The sequence below is a fragment of the Nasonia vitripennis genome (genome assembly GCF_009193385.2).
Source record: "Nasonia vitripennis strain AsymCx chromosome 3 unlocalized genomic scaffold, Nvit_psr_1.1 chr3_random0003, whole genome shotgun sequence".
Lineage (NCBI taxonomy): Eukaryota > Metazoa > Arthropoda > Insecta > Hymenoptera > Pteromalidae > Nasonia > Nasonia vitripennis.
The window spans coordinates 242220-258764 of record NW_022279622.1 but is presented as its reverse complement, the minus strand read 5'-3'; the positions used below and the strand labels follow the sequence as shown (position 1 = coordinate 258764).

The 16545-nt window shown below is 31.8% G+C and overlaps 1 protein-coding gene and 1 long non-coding RNA gene across 2 annotated transcripts; both read left to right on the top strand.

Annotated features, from left to right (window-relative positions):
- Positions 1–11653: 11653 nt before the first annotated feature.
- LOC107981496 (calnexin) lies at positions 11654–14130 on the top strand. Its single transcript, XM_016987506.2, has 6 exons — positions 11654–11745; positions 12083–12171; positions 12247–12496; positions 12857–13376; positions 13529–14033; positions 14121–14130. Exons 3-4 carry the CDS (start codon positions 12446–12448, stop codon positions 13238–13240), a joined length of 435 nt encoding a protein of 144 aa, XP_016842995.1. The 5' UTR covers positions 11654–11745; positions 12083–12171; positions 12247–12445; the 3' UTR covers positions 13241–13376; positions 13529–14033; positions 14121–14130.
- Positions 14131–14472: 342 nt separating this feature from the next.
- On the top strand, positions 14473–15265 carry LOC107981495. Its single transcript, XR_001729444.2, has 2 exons — positions 14473–14618; positions 15190–15265. It is a non-coding gene; the product is annotated as an uncharacterized LOC107981495 (long non-coding RNA).
- Positions 15266–16545: the final 1280 nt, after the last annotated feature.

Genomic DNA, 16545 nt, shown 5'->3' with positions numbered 1-16545 from the left:
GACATCTGCCACTTTCCAACAATAAAAGATCAATATTATTAATATACCATCTAATAATATGTATATTTAACTACAACACTAATCAGTTTATCAAGGGAACTTGGATATCCAATAGGTTGACTGATGGATATCATGTAGATACAAATTGTATTAATATTATAACAAAACTAAATATTTTCAACTACTGCATTGTATTATTAATGCCATTGATACATAAATTTATTATTGACTAAACCTTACTCATACATTCCCTTTGCCATACTACAAAGCGCGACAATTATCGACATACATGTACTATTTTTCTAAAACAAAAAACGTTAATCTTAAGCTTAAACTTAAACTTAAACTCAAACTAAAACTCAATTACAACAAAAGCCCCCACAGAGGGGCGTTCTTTCATAAAATCTTTTAAATTAATCCACGAGCTGATCTTGTTCAAAGCGAAATTAATCGCTGCACACTCTGCTGTGAATATTGCGGAGAAATCTGGTATTCTAAAAGCATCTATGAAAAATTCCGACCCACTCCACACTGCAAAACCCACGGCCGAGGTATTGTCCTCGTTATTAATTTTTGAACCATCTGTGAAGATATCAATACAATTCTTTGAATTAAACAAGCCATCAAATGTCAATTTTGCTTCTTTAGCCTTTTGTATCAATCTACCCTGAGTTAGATCTGCCTTAAAAGATGTGAATAAATCTTTATATGGAATTGAATATTTATAATATTTATCTGATTGAACAACTAAACCATTATGAAACCAACAATTTTCAAAACATAAAATTAACAAAGGCTTTATATGATTATTATGATATAAATTGTTATTAGACGTCTCTAAAGTTTGTTCGAGTTTATTGTAAATTGGGTTATTTGAAATATTCAATTGTCTTAACATATATTTGTAACAAAGAAATTCAAACCTGCATTCGACATATGGAATTCCTGATTCTGCTGTGATTACATTCACAGGCGTACTATTTTGGTACCATAGAGCTATTCTTAAAGCTGCATTTTGAATTCTTTGATATTTAAGGTAAATATCTGTTTTAACATTATTTCGCAAAGATAGCAAGAAACCACCGTATTCCAATCTAGAATGAATCATAGATTTATATAACATTATAATTATCTGAAAATTATCCATCATTGAGAGCAAAAAATAATCAAGGTTCCTATACTCAAATTCTGGACAAATATTCTAAGCAAACACAAGAAGTGTTAGATAGAAGAAAAGGCAAAGGTAATCACAAAGATAAAGTCAGAAGTTCCAACATCAATAGAATGGATCCCTACCAAAGACATCAATTGAAACAATCGCAGCTTCATTTGAATGATAGTCAAAGGACAATCACAGCATATGACGAAGAATTTTTTGATTTTAATGCTACGCAAGAATCTCAAACATCTTCCAGCCAATTCATGGAACCTGTAATGGAACGTCCTCCTATTGGGAGTGAAGCTTATAAAAGACAACTAGTAGTTAATAGACTGCAGCAAAGACTTTTAAAGGATCGTAAGATCTTTTTAAAGGATCGTAATCTATACTACTACTTTTTTTACCTAGTATAGTCTGGTTTAGTTTTATTTTCCTTAGTTTTCATTTTAAATCAAACGACTGAAATTACATTAAATACTTATCAAAATGTATAATAAGCTTAAAATCTTACAATGGAATGCGCAAGGCATATCGAATAAACTAGATATACATGAGTTATGTAAAGACTATGATGTTATTGTTATTGTTGAATCCATGTTAAAGCCAAATCTAGCATTTAATATTGATAATAATTTTTGTTCTTCTAGATTTGATCGTATAAGCGGTAGAGGATATAGCCTTCTTCGTCAGAAGGGGGATTGCCTACAAGGTCATTGATCTAGATGTGGAGCTTGAAAGCTTGGAAATTGGATCTATTATAATTGACTGTGAGGATGGGGAACTTCTAATCACTGCATGCTACAGATCTCCAGTAGAAGGAAATAATCTTACACGAGCTGAGCTTGAAAGCTTATTCGGTAGAGTTGGTAAAGAACAAAAATTTATTCTATTAGGTGATTTTAATGCACACCACGCTTTGTGGGGAAGTGAAAGGAATTGCCATAACGGAATCACATTGGTAGATACCATTGACTCTGAGGAGTTTTTTGTCCTTAATGATTTCTCTCCAACCCACTTCTACACTCACAACTCGAGTAGGAAGTTTCCTGGTATCGATTTGTCTTTTTCGTCTTTTAATCTGGCTATGTCTTCGAATTGGTCAGTGGAGAATGACCCGCACGGTTCAGACCATTTTCCAATCACCATTTTAATCAATCATACAGCGGTTTGGGAAAACAAACCTAACTACAAATTTAACTTAAAGTTACTAGATTGGTCAGCTTTCTTAGAAAATATGGAAAACTCAAAAGAAATGTTTTCTAACCTCCAGTTTTTAAATTCTGATCCCCTGGTAAGATACAACTTGTTCATTGAATTTTTACATGAATCTATAGAAAATTATTCAAAAAAGGCTAAAAATTCTGAATCATCTCGAATCATCTCAACATAGTTCTATATATAAAAACAAAAAAAGAATCGCCAAATCTTGGTGGAACGATGATTGTAAGAGAATGATTAGAATTCGAAAAGCCGCCCTCAAAAATTAGATTATACCCTGCCTCTTTCTTTGATTATAAAAAAGTTGTAGCGCAAATGAAAAGGACATTTAAAGAAGCAAAAAAGTTATATCTCTTAGGAAATTTTGTGAATCTATTAATAGATACACTCCATTATCTAAAATCTGGGAAAAAATTAGGAATTTGAAAACTGGTTTTAGCAGGAGCAGATGTTTTGCAGGTAACAAAGAATTCTTATCGCACACTAAAGATAGTTTACTGAAGCTTTGTTCTCCTAAGGATAAGGGATTTGCAGTATTTAACTGCGAGGAGTATCTTAATGTCCCAAGCCGGGAATCTTCAGTCCTTATAGATGCTTTTTCAATGGAGGAATTTAATTATATTCTTAGTGATCTTAATCTTAAGTCCGCTCCAGGAGCAGACAAGATAAATTATGAAATTGTTCATGCTCTTCCATAGTTTATGAAAAGAGTTCTATTAGACATTTTTAATGATTTATTTTTTCAGAGCAAATTTCCATTTCAATGGAACGAATTTCTAGTTCTTTTCATTCCCAAAATGAATGGGTTGAAATCACGACCTATAGCTTTAGCTCCGTGCATTATGAAAATCATGGAAAACTTATTTGTTTGCGCTTAACATGGTACTTAGAAAACCAGGAACTACTATCTAAGAATCAATATGGCTTTAGGAAGAGTAAATCTTGTATGGATAATTTGGTTTTGTAGATTGCAGATATACATGATTCCTTTTTTAAAGATGAGAGCTTAGTTGCACTGTTTTTGGACATTCGAGGAGCGTTTGACAACGTAATTACTGATCTTTTATTAAAAGACTTAGCAAATTTATCGCTACCGAAAGAATATATTTTGTTTTTCAGAAATCTTTTGTATAAGCGAAAAATTTCATCGTTAAATTTCCCAGATCTTAATGGAGATTTGGAGGTGGAAGTAGGTCTACCGCAAGGTTGTTCATCCAGCCCTCTTCTTATTTCTTTATATATTACATTTTTGGATAGCATACTGGAGGAAGATATTAAGTTGATTAAGTTTGCCGATGATCTGGTCATTTATACTAAAGGTAAAAACTTACCTCTCATTACCAAAAGACTAGAACAAGCTGCTAATGACCTTTTCAAAGCACTCAAAGACAAAAATCTTCTGCTTGCCCCAGAGAAGTGTCAGATGGTAATCTTTAATACTAAGAGTATTAAAACTAATCATATTGTTCTAAAAATCAATGAAGTAGCTATCTATCTCTCTAAAACAGTTAAATTTCTAGGCATAACGCTAGATAAAAGATTAAATTGGCAAGCTCATATTAATAATATTAAAAATAGTTATATCTTACCAGTCAGTATGCTAAAGTGTTTAAGAGGAGTATACTGGGGCTCCGATCCAGATACTTATAATGTTATATAAATCTATGATTCGTTCTAGATTGGAATACGGTGGTTTTTTGCTATCTTTGCGAAATAATGTTAAAACAGATATTTACCTTAAATATCAAAGAATTCAAAATGCAGCTTTAAGAATAGCTCTATGGTACCAAAATAGTACGCCTGTGAATGTAATCACAGCAGAATCAGGAATTCCATATGTCGAATGCAGGTTTGAATTTCTTTGTTACAAATATATGTTAAGACAATTGAATATTTCAAATAACCCAATTTACAATAAACTCGAACAAACTTTAGAGACGTCTAATAACAATTTATATCATAATAATCATATAAAGCCTTTGTTAATTTTATGTTTTGAAAATTGTTGGTTTCATAATGGTTTAGTTGTTCAATCAGATAAATATTATAAATATTCAATTCCATATAAAGATTTATTCACATCTTTTAAGGCAGATCTAACTCAGGGTAGATTGATACAAAAGGCTAAAGAAGCAAAATTGACATTTGATGGCTTGTTTAATTCAAAGAATTGTATTGATATCTTCACAGATGGTTCAAAAATTAATAACGAGGACAATACCTCGGCCGTGGGTTTTGCAGTGTGGAGTGGGTCGGAATTTTTCATAGATGCTTATAGAATACCAGATTTCTCCGCAATATTCACAGCAGAGTGTGCAGCGATTAATTTCGCTTTGAACAAGATCAGCTCGTGGATTAATTTAAAAGATTTTATGAAAGAACGCCCCTCTGTGGGGGCTTTTGTTGTAATTGAGTTTTAGTTTGAGTTTAAGTTTAAGTTTAAGCTTAAGATTAACGTTTTTTGTTTTAGAAAAATAGTACATGTATGTCGATAATTGTCGCGCTTTGTAGTATGGCAAAGGGAATGTATGAGTAAGGTTTAGTCAATAATAAATTTATGTATCAATGGCATTAATAATACAATGCAGTAGTTGAAAATATTTAGTTTTGTTATAATATTAATACAATTTGTATCTACATGATATCCATCAGTCAACCTATTGGATATCCAAGTTCCCTTGATAAACTGATTAGTGTTGTAGTTAAATATACATATTATTAGATGGTATATTAATAATATTGATCTTTTATTGTTGGAAAGTGGCAGATGTCAATAAAAACATTAAAAATTTAGACGCATTTTTACCGCGCGCCGACACGGACAAAAGAAACGGTAGTTATTTACGTACACACGCATTGCGGACCGCGTCGGTGAGTAGCGCACTCACACCAACGCACGTGTTCAAGCGCTGACCGTAGGTATGTATCATCTGGACCACTGTTTCTGTGGCGCCGCCACACGGAGGCGAAGCGAAGGGCTTCAATAACTGTCACAAAGAGTGGGGGCAGTCGGTCCACCTCTTTATCTTACACCATGACGAAGACTAAATACAGGAGGACGATCGACGATTCGACGAACGGAATAGGGAAAGCGGCTGCTAAGTGCTGCCGCCAGTGTTGGTCGCCGAAAGGCAGAAAACGCACCCAGTGGATAACTTCAGACCGCACCGACTTAAACAGCACAAAGCTATGGTCTATTGTGCAAGAGTTATACAGGGCTATGTAAACAGCATATACCCTAGTGAAAATGAATTCTGTGCCAAAGTGTGTCAAAGCATTCAAATTCGGAAAAAAAGATACATTTTGGCACACTTTAGCATACTTTGTCACATTTTAGCATACTTTGGCACAGTTTAGCACACGTCCTTAAAATTACCAAATTAATTCCCGGCTGAAAATAATCATATGATAATCATATGATATATCGTAAATTCTCATAAAAATAAATAATTATTCTACCCCTATTCGATCCTCATTAATCATATCTTTCTTTGTACTGTTGATTTGTAAGTTTCATGAAAATTTATTTTTTCATAGATATTACATTGAAAAAAATCCGGACTTGTGGAGATTTTAACCCTGAACCTCAAGATTATGAAGAAAGCGTTTTAACACCGAGCCATCGTGATCTTTGATATTGTCGATTACTTTAGTAGAATGAAATAGTCATTATAACTTACGCGCCCTTGTATGTTTTAATTATTATTACTCAATTACTATTAGTGTGTTTCAATAAAATAAACTCATTATAATTAATTAATAATAAATAAAGCATACAAGGACGTGTTAGATAATATAAGCCCTGGCGAAAAATCACTCGATTTATCTCGTGATATATTACTCGATTTATCACGCCAAATAATCACGTGATTGTTTGGCGTGATTTATCACGTGATATATCACGTCAGAAATCACTCGTAAAATTTAAATATTTTGTGCTGTTGCAAGTTGCAAACACCTAATCTAATCATACACAAAAAAGAATTTTAATTATTATTTTATATAGATTATACGCTTACTGCATATATTGATAATAATAATAAAAACACTTCTGAAATTTCCATTATTCATCTTACAGGATCCATATAAACTATATAAAGTGATAAATATAACTATATTTTATGTTTAATTTGATTAGGTGTTTGAAACTTGCAACAGCACAAATAGCTCAGGTTGTAAGACATTGGATTGTCAAGTAGAGGACAGGGGTTCAAGTCTTGGTCAGGGATATTTTTTTTCTATTTTATTGCGATTTATTTATATGAATTATCAATATCATCAAATATTTTAGAATTATTCAGATGTAAAATAAACAATTTATTTAAATATAAACAAATATTTAAATTTTACGAGTGATTTATGACGTGATTTTACACGAGATATATCACGTGATAAATTACGCCAAATAATTACGTGGCAAATTACGTGATATATCACACGAGAAATCAAGTGATTTATCACGCGATTAATCATGCGATTATTCAGGTGATATTTTTTCGAGGGATGACTATTTGATTCTACTAAAGTGATCGACATCAAAGATCACGATGGCCGGGTGGTAAAACGATTGCTTCATAATCTTGAGGTTCTGGGTTCAAATCTCCACAAATCCGGATTTTTTTCAATGTAATATTTATGTAAATATAAATTCTCGATGCAACTTAGAAATAAACAGTTCAAAGAAAGATAATTAATCAAAGTATCAAGTAGGGGTAAAATAATTATTTATTTGTATGAGATTTTACGATATATCATATGACAATCATATGATTCTCATATGAGGATTCGGTCGAAAGTATCATATGATTATCATATGAGCACTCATATGAGCACTCATATGATTGCTCATATGATAATCATATGAACACTCATATGATTATCATATGATTATTTTCAGCCGGGTACTTCCCTGCGAAAGAAAGTTAATAGAAGGTGATAGAAATCAATAGGATTTTTTATCGACTTGTTACATGTGTCATTTTTTATCAATCTTGTTACATGTGTCATTTTGGATCGGGTAACCTTAAAATATAATTCACTTGTTGAAATTTATTGAAAAGTCAAGTAAGTATACTTTTTATTACCAATTATATCTGAAGGGTATATGTTAAATGCAAATCTTACAATACATCATTTTTTTAATAAAATCTTTAATCGTGAATCATAACAACATATTTTTGTTTTACTTAACTATTGATCTCATTTACATTCACATATAAAATTGCAGAAATTTTAATGCAGGGAAGTTGGTTTGGAGATACTTTTTTACTGCTCTTGACTAAATCGTTTCTCTCTATCCAGGTATTTTTCACTTTCGGCAGTATGCTATGTAATAGCCGAGTCCACCATCAATTGCAGGTTCATCATATTTTATGACACCTCCAAGAATAAAGGTATTTCCTTTAATTAATATCTTTATTGGTCATTCGCTTAAACATGTTTTTATTGTTTCAGATTTTATGTTAAGTTGTTTGGCATATGTGGATGATTTGTACGCATCTTCTGTGTCAATGTAAATGTATGGACCTAAAGCAAAATCAACTTCAGCGGATGATGTTTGACACATATCACAGTACACTTGTCGTTTCTGGAAATACTTGGACATTTGTTCTTCAAGATCCTTATCCAGCAACTGAAGATCCGTCCAAGCAACTGAAGTATTTGGAATTGGTATGACTACTTTTTTATTTGACTTCTTATTCCCACAAATACATGTAGTGTTCTCAGTCATAGCGTTATAGTTTTCCATTAATAATCTAAACATCTCACTTACGTTACTATTACAATCTATTGTATGATTTTTTTGTTTTATTATAGAATCAAGTATGTACAAACGACTCGTATATATCTTAGCTGTAACACCAGATTCATAATGGTTTAGTAGTGCACTAACGTAACATTTATAATTCAGATTTTCTGCATGATCACTGCTTTGTTTCAAAAAATTCTAAAAAGTGTTCACATTACAACAATGACTCAAGATTTCTGAAATAGAGTCAAATGGACAAGTGTTTATGAGAGTCAATTTAAAACCATATAGAGCTTTTGGTTGCAATTTGTTTCCATTTTGTATGTTTCCTTTCTTTTTTGTACTCCGCTTACTATTTCCTTTCAAATCTTGGATTTGTAAATCAAAATCAGGATCTGGTGAAACGTATACACCTCTTACTTTTAGTGGCTTATCCGTGTTTAATAACTCATTCTTATCTAATAGATTTTTTCTTTTTCAGATTCAAAATTATTGTTAATATGTGCATCGTTGATTATCATTTCTTCATAGTCTACAGTTTCTTCATAGTTTACTATTTCTTTACAGCTTTTTTCTCTATATAAGTGTCACTTCCATTAATTGTCTCTTCAATATCATTATACTGTTTTATATCTATCATAGTTGAAACTTTATCCACATTGTTCGCAAATTCAACATACTTATCACAGATCACAATATCTGAATCATTAGAAATATTTACATTATTATTTGAAATGTCGTTGTTTGTATTAATAATCTCTTCTTCTGTTTCTCGTAGATTTTGGTTTTCATTAGCACGTAAAGTATAATCATGATCTACAGAAAAATTCTTATCAATCATATTAAATTGCGGTGTACACATATCTGTACTGCCATAATTTCCATCACTTTCTTTTTAAAAATTTTTCTTCAGCAGTTGTATTTAGAGGAACATCTATTTTAAATGCAGGCATATTTAATATGTGATCAATACTATTCATTTCTGTAGAATCCAGGCATTTTTCATTGAACATGAATTTTCGTTAATACTTGCTTCTTCTTCTAATAATTGCAAGGAAATTTTGTTTTTCCATCTTTCCTTTTGGTGCAGATGTTCATCATGATAATTTTCTACTTTTTTCTCTATACCTTTCTTTTTAGTTTGTACATCATTTATAGCTGCTCGTGCTAAAATTATATCACTGTTAATCTGTCGACAATGTTTAACAATAATTTTATCACGTCTCAAAGGTTTACGATTCTCTAAAATGGTATTTTTAAATTCATTGAAAAGTGCTTCGCCTCTGGTTGAAGTGGCAACTTCTTGTTCATTTTTGAAATATGATGTCATTACGTTAGACCAACAAGGACATTCTTTACAAATATCAACAACTTTAGTTGCAAAATCAGGCAAATAATAATCATTTGCTTGACCAAAAGATTGATCTAAGCCGTCAGAATCATTTTTAACAAGATTTTCTATTTTAGAATGAATGTTATTTACAAATGTTTTTATTAGACTTCCTTTGCTGTGTATCTGTCTGTAACAATTTGAGCTTTTACATTTCCTCCGTCATTAGTTGTTTCTAGAAATCTAATACTTTCTTGATCAAACCGATAAGTTTTGATTTTCTTTGCTATGTATTGTAATGCCTGCCCACATTTAGTACTGTATACTTTCTTTGTAGCAACAAACAACAAAAATTCCAAGAATTCTATAAATTGATCTAAATAAGAAATACTTGTCATGAAACCAGTGCAACGGAGGTACAGCTCTTTCACTTTACTTGATCTTTTTGATACGCAAGGCCACATTGAAATTGCGTGCTGAAAATGAGCAACATCAATTCGTAATTGTGTGTACAGTCTTCTATCGTTGTCTTTTTTTTGAAGAATTAGTAGACACAGATCATTGTACTCTGTTAAAGTAATGTTATTAAAACTCAAGCAAGCACCATTTTGCAGAGCTTTACCCATATCTGTTACTAGCAACTTTGGATCTGTAGCTCCCAACTTTTTGAAATTGTTAAGCCAGTAATTAAAAAAGTTTGTGTCGTTGATGTCTGTTATAACTTGACACAGTGGAATTATTGAATTATTTACATAACTACTTAAAATCGTTAAATATAAATCATTGCTCTCTCCATCTTGTCTATCTATTTTCAGTGCGATTGAACTTGTTGAGTCTAAAGCGAGTTCATTGTTCAATTTTCTTTGAATATCATTGTGCAGACTTACTTGCTCAGGAGACCAATACATTAAAAAAATTTGTCATATCCTATTTGTTGAATGAATTTATTGAACTCTACATTTTTTTTAATTTCTGACAAAGATTCAAATAGTGATGAACCTTTTTTAATACCTAAATCTTTGTTTTTTAATTCTTGAGAAGCTTTATGAAGACTAGGTAATTTATATAAAATTGGTGGCTCGCAATTTCCATGTGTCATCAATTTGGCAGCCTTTTCTCTACGCCATTCCTTTGGTTTTTTATGTCTCAATTCTTCTTGTATTTTTATCCTTTCTGATCCTTGTAATCTATTTTTTTTTATGTGAGGTATACCTCGAGTATCAATAGTACTTACATTAAATGTTACTGATTCACCTGGGGTGGGCTTGTCTAAGCAAACAATATTTATTGCTGAGTTACAGTCAGAACAATAACCAAAAATAGTTATATAAGCATCAAATTTATCAATTTGATGTCGCTTGAAATTGAAAGCACAAGGTAATTTTTGGGTTTCCCAAATAATTTTTCTTAGGACATCACACCAATCATTTTGTAAAATTTCACCTTCCCATTCATCTTTAAATATTGTTTTTTTAGGTTTGATCTGTTCATATTGTTCATTTGATACTGTTATATCAAAATTGAATGCATTCTTTTTGTTCGCATTGATTATTTTTTGTCTTTTTTTTGGGTACAACATCGTCTTCAATGAGATTAGATTCATCATTATCTGAATCTCTATAACCTGTTTTGTCAAATTCAATTGTAGCTTCATTGTCAGAATAATTCTCTAAACCCTTTGCTTTTCTATAAGCAGTTAAAATATTATGTCTATCTTGTGTTACTTGAAAATAAAGCTTAACTGGTTTTATTTTATTATTTAAATCCTCACATATTAGTTGCCATACATTGTCTTTTCTACTTTTCAATTTATTGCTTTCATTGTTATAAATATCATAAGCTAATAGTTTTTCTAAAATTTGATCTGAAGAAGCACAAGGAGTAGGCCCAACCATTTTTTATATTTTGTATACACCTTATACGTGTTTATTTCAATATAATGTTCATTGTAAAATCTCTATATCTCATTATTTCTAATAGATCTCAAATTTCTAAAAATCTATGTGGAACTAAATGCTTTATATCTGCAAAATATGTTTTTCGTTTATTTTCTACTCGTGAGAATGTTTTTGAATTGACGTGTTGAGATTATCCAGATTCTCGATTCAAGAGCAATCGTTGAAATGGGCGGGAAATTCTCGAGGAAAATATATTATATATATATAGGTATATATCTTAGAAGATGGCAGTATCGGCATACATCATAATCTCTTCATAACCTTTGTTTCTAGCGGACCTTAAATAACCCTCAAGGAGAAAAAAAACCTTTGTTTCTTTAAATGCATCTAAGTACGTAAAACATAACCAAAAAAAAAAACTCATTTAACAAGATAACGTTAGATTTTTCATAATTTACAAAAAATGTGAAAGAATGTTAAAGGTACTTTTAACCTAACAAAAACAAATCGTTAAAAAAACCTTCAGAATGTATGTCTTTTGATTTTGCAAAAGTTATTTCCAGAACGCTTATAAAATCTTGAAAAATAATTGTAAAAATATCAATAAAAAATCAAAACATTATATGCTTGAATTAACATATAGGAACATATCAAATTTAGACAACATTCAATTTCAGACTTGTTTAAACAATTTTTATTCTTATGTATAAAATTATTTTCTTTTTCAGGTCATTAGTGTCCGTTCAATCAGTTTGGATTCATAACTGTTTTAAATGTTTTGATGATAGCCGCGTTCTTAGATCAGGCTAAGTTCTAGGTAAAAATTAATATTTTTTCATACAATGTTGTGATAAAATTTAACATTAAGAAAGTATGAATTAATTTGTTGTAGATTTATTTGTGATATTGCACTTCTTTCTTGACAGTATATTTGGATAAAAGGAATTTCAAGTATTTGCATACCTAAATGCTGCAAAAAATGCTTGTCAAGTTATGGTACCAAATGTAAGATAGCACAAAGTAACGCTAATAATCAATCAATTGGTATCTTGCGGACAGTGACAAGAAACTAAATCACAGAATGAAATCTCATGAATATAATTAGGATCCTGGAGGCTGGTTCGTTCAACATTATTTTTCAGGTTTGTTATGGGAACATTTTATCAAGATTTTATTTTTCTATGTGTTGATATATTTTATTTTTCCTCAATGCTTTTGTGGTAGGTCATATTAGACAAGCTATGTTTGGGGTGATAAATATTCGTCTTTTGACGATGGAATTCATGATATTGTTTTTGTTCAAAAAACTATATAAGCCCTCATAAATATTATGGAGTACAAGTGAACCCAATTCGTCAATTTGTAATAGATGACATAAATAAATATTCAAATCTAAAGTAATTGAAGTCATGATCTTATAGTTAGAGAGTAAGGGTCCTAGTAGTCTACTACTGTCTGTTTACTTCCTACTATTACATAATATTGTGTTAATGTTTATCTAGGTGGGCATTGATAGATCAAATGGCTCAAGCTGGCTTCTATTACCAGCCACTCTCGTTGTTCGTCCAGACAATACTTTTGAAGTCAAAGTTGATGGAAATTTGGTAAATGAGGGTTCATTACTGGATGATTTCACTCCTCCTGTCAATCCACCGCTTGAAATTAAAGATCCAAATGATAAGCGACCAGAAGACTGGGATGAAAGAGAAAAAATACCAGATCCAACTGCCGTGAAGCCTGAAGACTGGGATGAAGATGCGCCGGTACAGATTGTTGATGAAAATGATCAAGTGCCTGAAGGATGGCTAGAAGATGAGCCACCAACCATACCAAATCCTGACTCGGTGAAACTTGTAGATTGGGATGAAGAAATGTATGGGGAATGAAAACCGCCAGAGATTCAAAATCCCAAGTGTCTTGATGCACCTGGTTGTTGCCCATATAAAAAACGACTTATTAGTAGACCTAAGTACGAAGAAAAATGGCTTCCACCATTAATAAATAATCCTAATGACTCCAATCGTAAGTTGAACTTTTTGTCGTGTGCACTGAACATTGTAATGTCACATGTAGAATTGAAAATTAATACTATTTCTCATCATTCCTTCTGATTCTATTACATATTCTATTACAGTATTCTACTATTACATAATATTGTGTTAATGTTTATCTAGATAGGCATTGGCAGATCAAATGGCTCAAGCTGGCTTCTACCACCAGCCGTATTCAACAGGTGAAGACATAGCGATGTGCTTTACCTGTAGCGTCTGCCTTGTTTGTTGGGAACCAACGGATGAATCTTGGTCGGAGCACGAGCGACTGCACTCGCCAGCCTGTCCCTCCGTTAAGGGCGTGTACACCCTTACGCAAGACGTACCACTTTCTGTAACACTTGCCACGGCACCGGACCAAGCTGTTGGCGACAAACGTTACTGGACTTTTGTCCACGGCATCTAACAACGGTTTAATTAATGTTTGAGTTAATACCAGTCGATAAAAGATAGATTTTAGAATCAGTCGTGAACAAAAGACCAACAATCCATTTATTACAGAAGAATATCAAAGGTATCACAACACGGGAATTCTGTGTGAACCAGTCAATTTGCAGAGTTGTATGGATTTATTAGACTATTCAGGTTGCGTTACGCTCCCCAGTCCCAAATTAAAGAGATAATTAAAGTAAGTGACACTTATTCAGAGAAAAAAGACTGTAAAGAAATAGTAATGTATTTTAATATTCACCTTAACATTGTAATTATTCTTCAGATGGACAGAGGAACAAACACATCAAAAGTAGCCACATTAGAATTAAAAATATACGTTACTCGTTTTATTCGAGTCATAGAAGCTTAATATGTCTTAGAGCCTTGTCTCGTTACCGATTAGATCTAGAGCCCAATTGGGATCCACAGATTGCAATAAGATATTATAAAATGGCAGTAGCTGTTAATGACAAGTATGGAATGCCACACAATCAATTATGGACTTGATGCTATTTATCATTATTTGAGAAGGTTTGTATACAAATTTTATAAAACAAACACAGTGAGAATCACATCATATAATTACAACTATTATCTTGTTTGTCCAGTATTTTGTGCCTGGAGCCATTTGAAGGAGCAGAAGGAAATTTGAAAAGAACTGTTATTGTTCATTCTTATGCTGGTAAAGAGTGGACATAATCTTGTGTAGCAAGATTACTTTTGTTGTTACAATTATGTGACAACAGTTCTGAATATTGATCAAATTAATCAAGAATCACAGGTAAGTTTGGCTCTATCTCTGTTGTTCGAACATTAGTTTGATATGCGGAGAGAGAGTGAGAAGGTTCGAGAAGCTTGTCATCTTAATTTCAAAATTCGACGGTTTTCGCTAGCCCGCACGGCACCAATGAGGTTGCCATGGCAACGCGCGCTCGCTCGCTCCTACTCTGTCTCTCTCCGCCTGTTTCGCGAGCGGTCTTCTGCCGCTTTCGCTGATTTGTGTAGATCAGTACGTATTGCCGAAACACTGTGAGCGCACGTACTCGCCTCACAATGTCGTCCGTAACAATAACATTGTTCACGCGTCGGTACTTTAATACAGTAGCATTCATTTATTTTCCGTAGTTTAAACACTTGTACATACACTCTATCTTTCAATAAATATCAAAGCCTTTTCTTACGGCATATTAATTCAATTTAACGGTTGAGAGTGTTTTTGTTTATGGCCAACTAGTCCTTCGAGGTCCATAAGTCTCTAACATCAGTTCGAGAGACTATAATTATCTGTATCTTTAAATTGTTTATATTAATCATTACAGCATATTCATTGAAAACTGCTTTTTTTCTTTCAGACACTGTTATATGACATTGAGAACTGTTTGAATGTGGAAAAAACCCAATTAAAGTAAGCGACACTTATTCAGAGAATACAGACTGTAAAGGAACAATAGACTATGAAGAAATAGTAAACTATGAAGAAACACTAGACTTTGAAGAAACGATAGTCAACAATGCAAATATTAATAATAATTTTGAACCTAAAAAAGAAAAAAATCTATTAGATAAGGATGAGTTATTAAACACAGATAAGCCACTGAAGTAAGATGTATATACGTTTTACCAGATCCTGATTTTGATTTACAAATCCAAGATTTGAAAGGAAACCGTAAGCGAAGTACAAAAAAGAAAGAAAACACACAAAATGGAAACAAATTGCAACCAAAATCTCGTTACGGTTTTAAAGTGACTCTCATAAATACTTGCCCATTTGATTTTATTTCATATTCAGAAATCTTGAGTCGTTGTTGCAATGTAAATACTTTAAAGAATTTTTTGGACGAAAGCAGTAATCATGCAGAAAATCTGAATTATAAATATTACGCTAGTGCACTATTAAATCATTATGAATCTGGTGTTACAGCTAAGACATATACGAGTCATCTGTACGTATGTACTTGATTCCATAATAAAACAAAAAAACATACAATAATAACGTAAGTGAGATGTTTAGAGTGTTAATGGAAAACTATAATGCTATGACTGAGATACACATGTGTTTGTGCGAATGAAAAGTCAAATAAAAAAGTAGATTTACATTGACACAGATGATGAGTACAAATCATTTACATATGCCAAACAACGAAATATAGAATCTAAAACAATAAAGACATGTTTAAATAAATTACCAATAAAGATATAAATTAAAGGAAATACTTTCATTCTTAGAAGTGTCATAAAGTATGATGAACCTGCAATTGAAGGTGGACTTGGCCATTACATAGATTACTGCTGAACAGTGAAAAATACTGTAAAGAAACGACTTAATCAAGAGCAGAAAAACCTATCTCCAAACCAACTTCCCTGCGTTAAAATTTCTGCAATTTTCGATTTGATATTTCTTCCTTAATGGATCAATGAATTTATGTAAACTTTACTGTGATTATTTTGCAAAATAAATGAAGTATGAAAAATGAAAAAAAGAACTCTTTATTTTCAGTATTTAGTATCTTTTATTGTAAGCTAATGATGTTTGCACAAAAAGTTGATAATTTATTATAAATGCTGTTATTTTTACGATATACGTTGTGAAGATTTGTTAATATTTATTTAGTGACAATCTATGGTTTTCTGTACTGAAAAAAATAAATAATAATGTAATTTCAAAGCATTATGCAAAAATAACAAAATTTTTAAGCTTCTCACAATAA

Coding starts and splice junctions, on each gene's coding strand:
- LOC107981496 (XM_016987506.2), top strand. CDS start 12,446: ATGAATATAATTAGGATCCTGGAGGCTGGTTCGTTCAACATTATTTTT. Junction 12,497..12,856: donor CGTTCAACATTATTTTTCAG/GTTTGTTATGGG, acceptor ATGTTTATCTAG/GTGGGCATTGATAGATCAAA.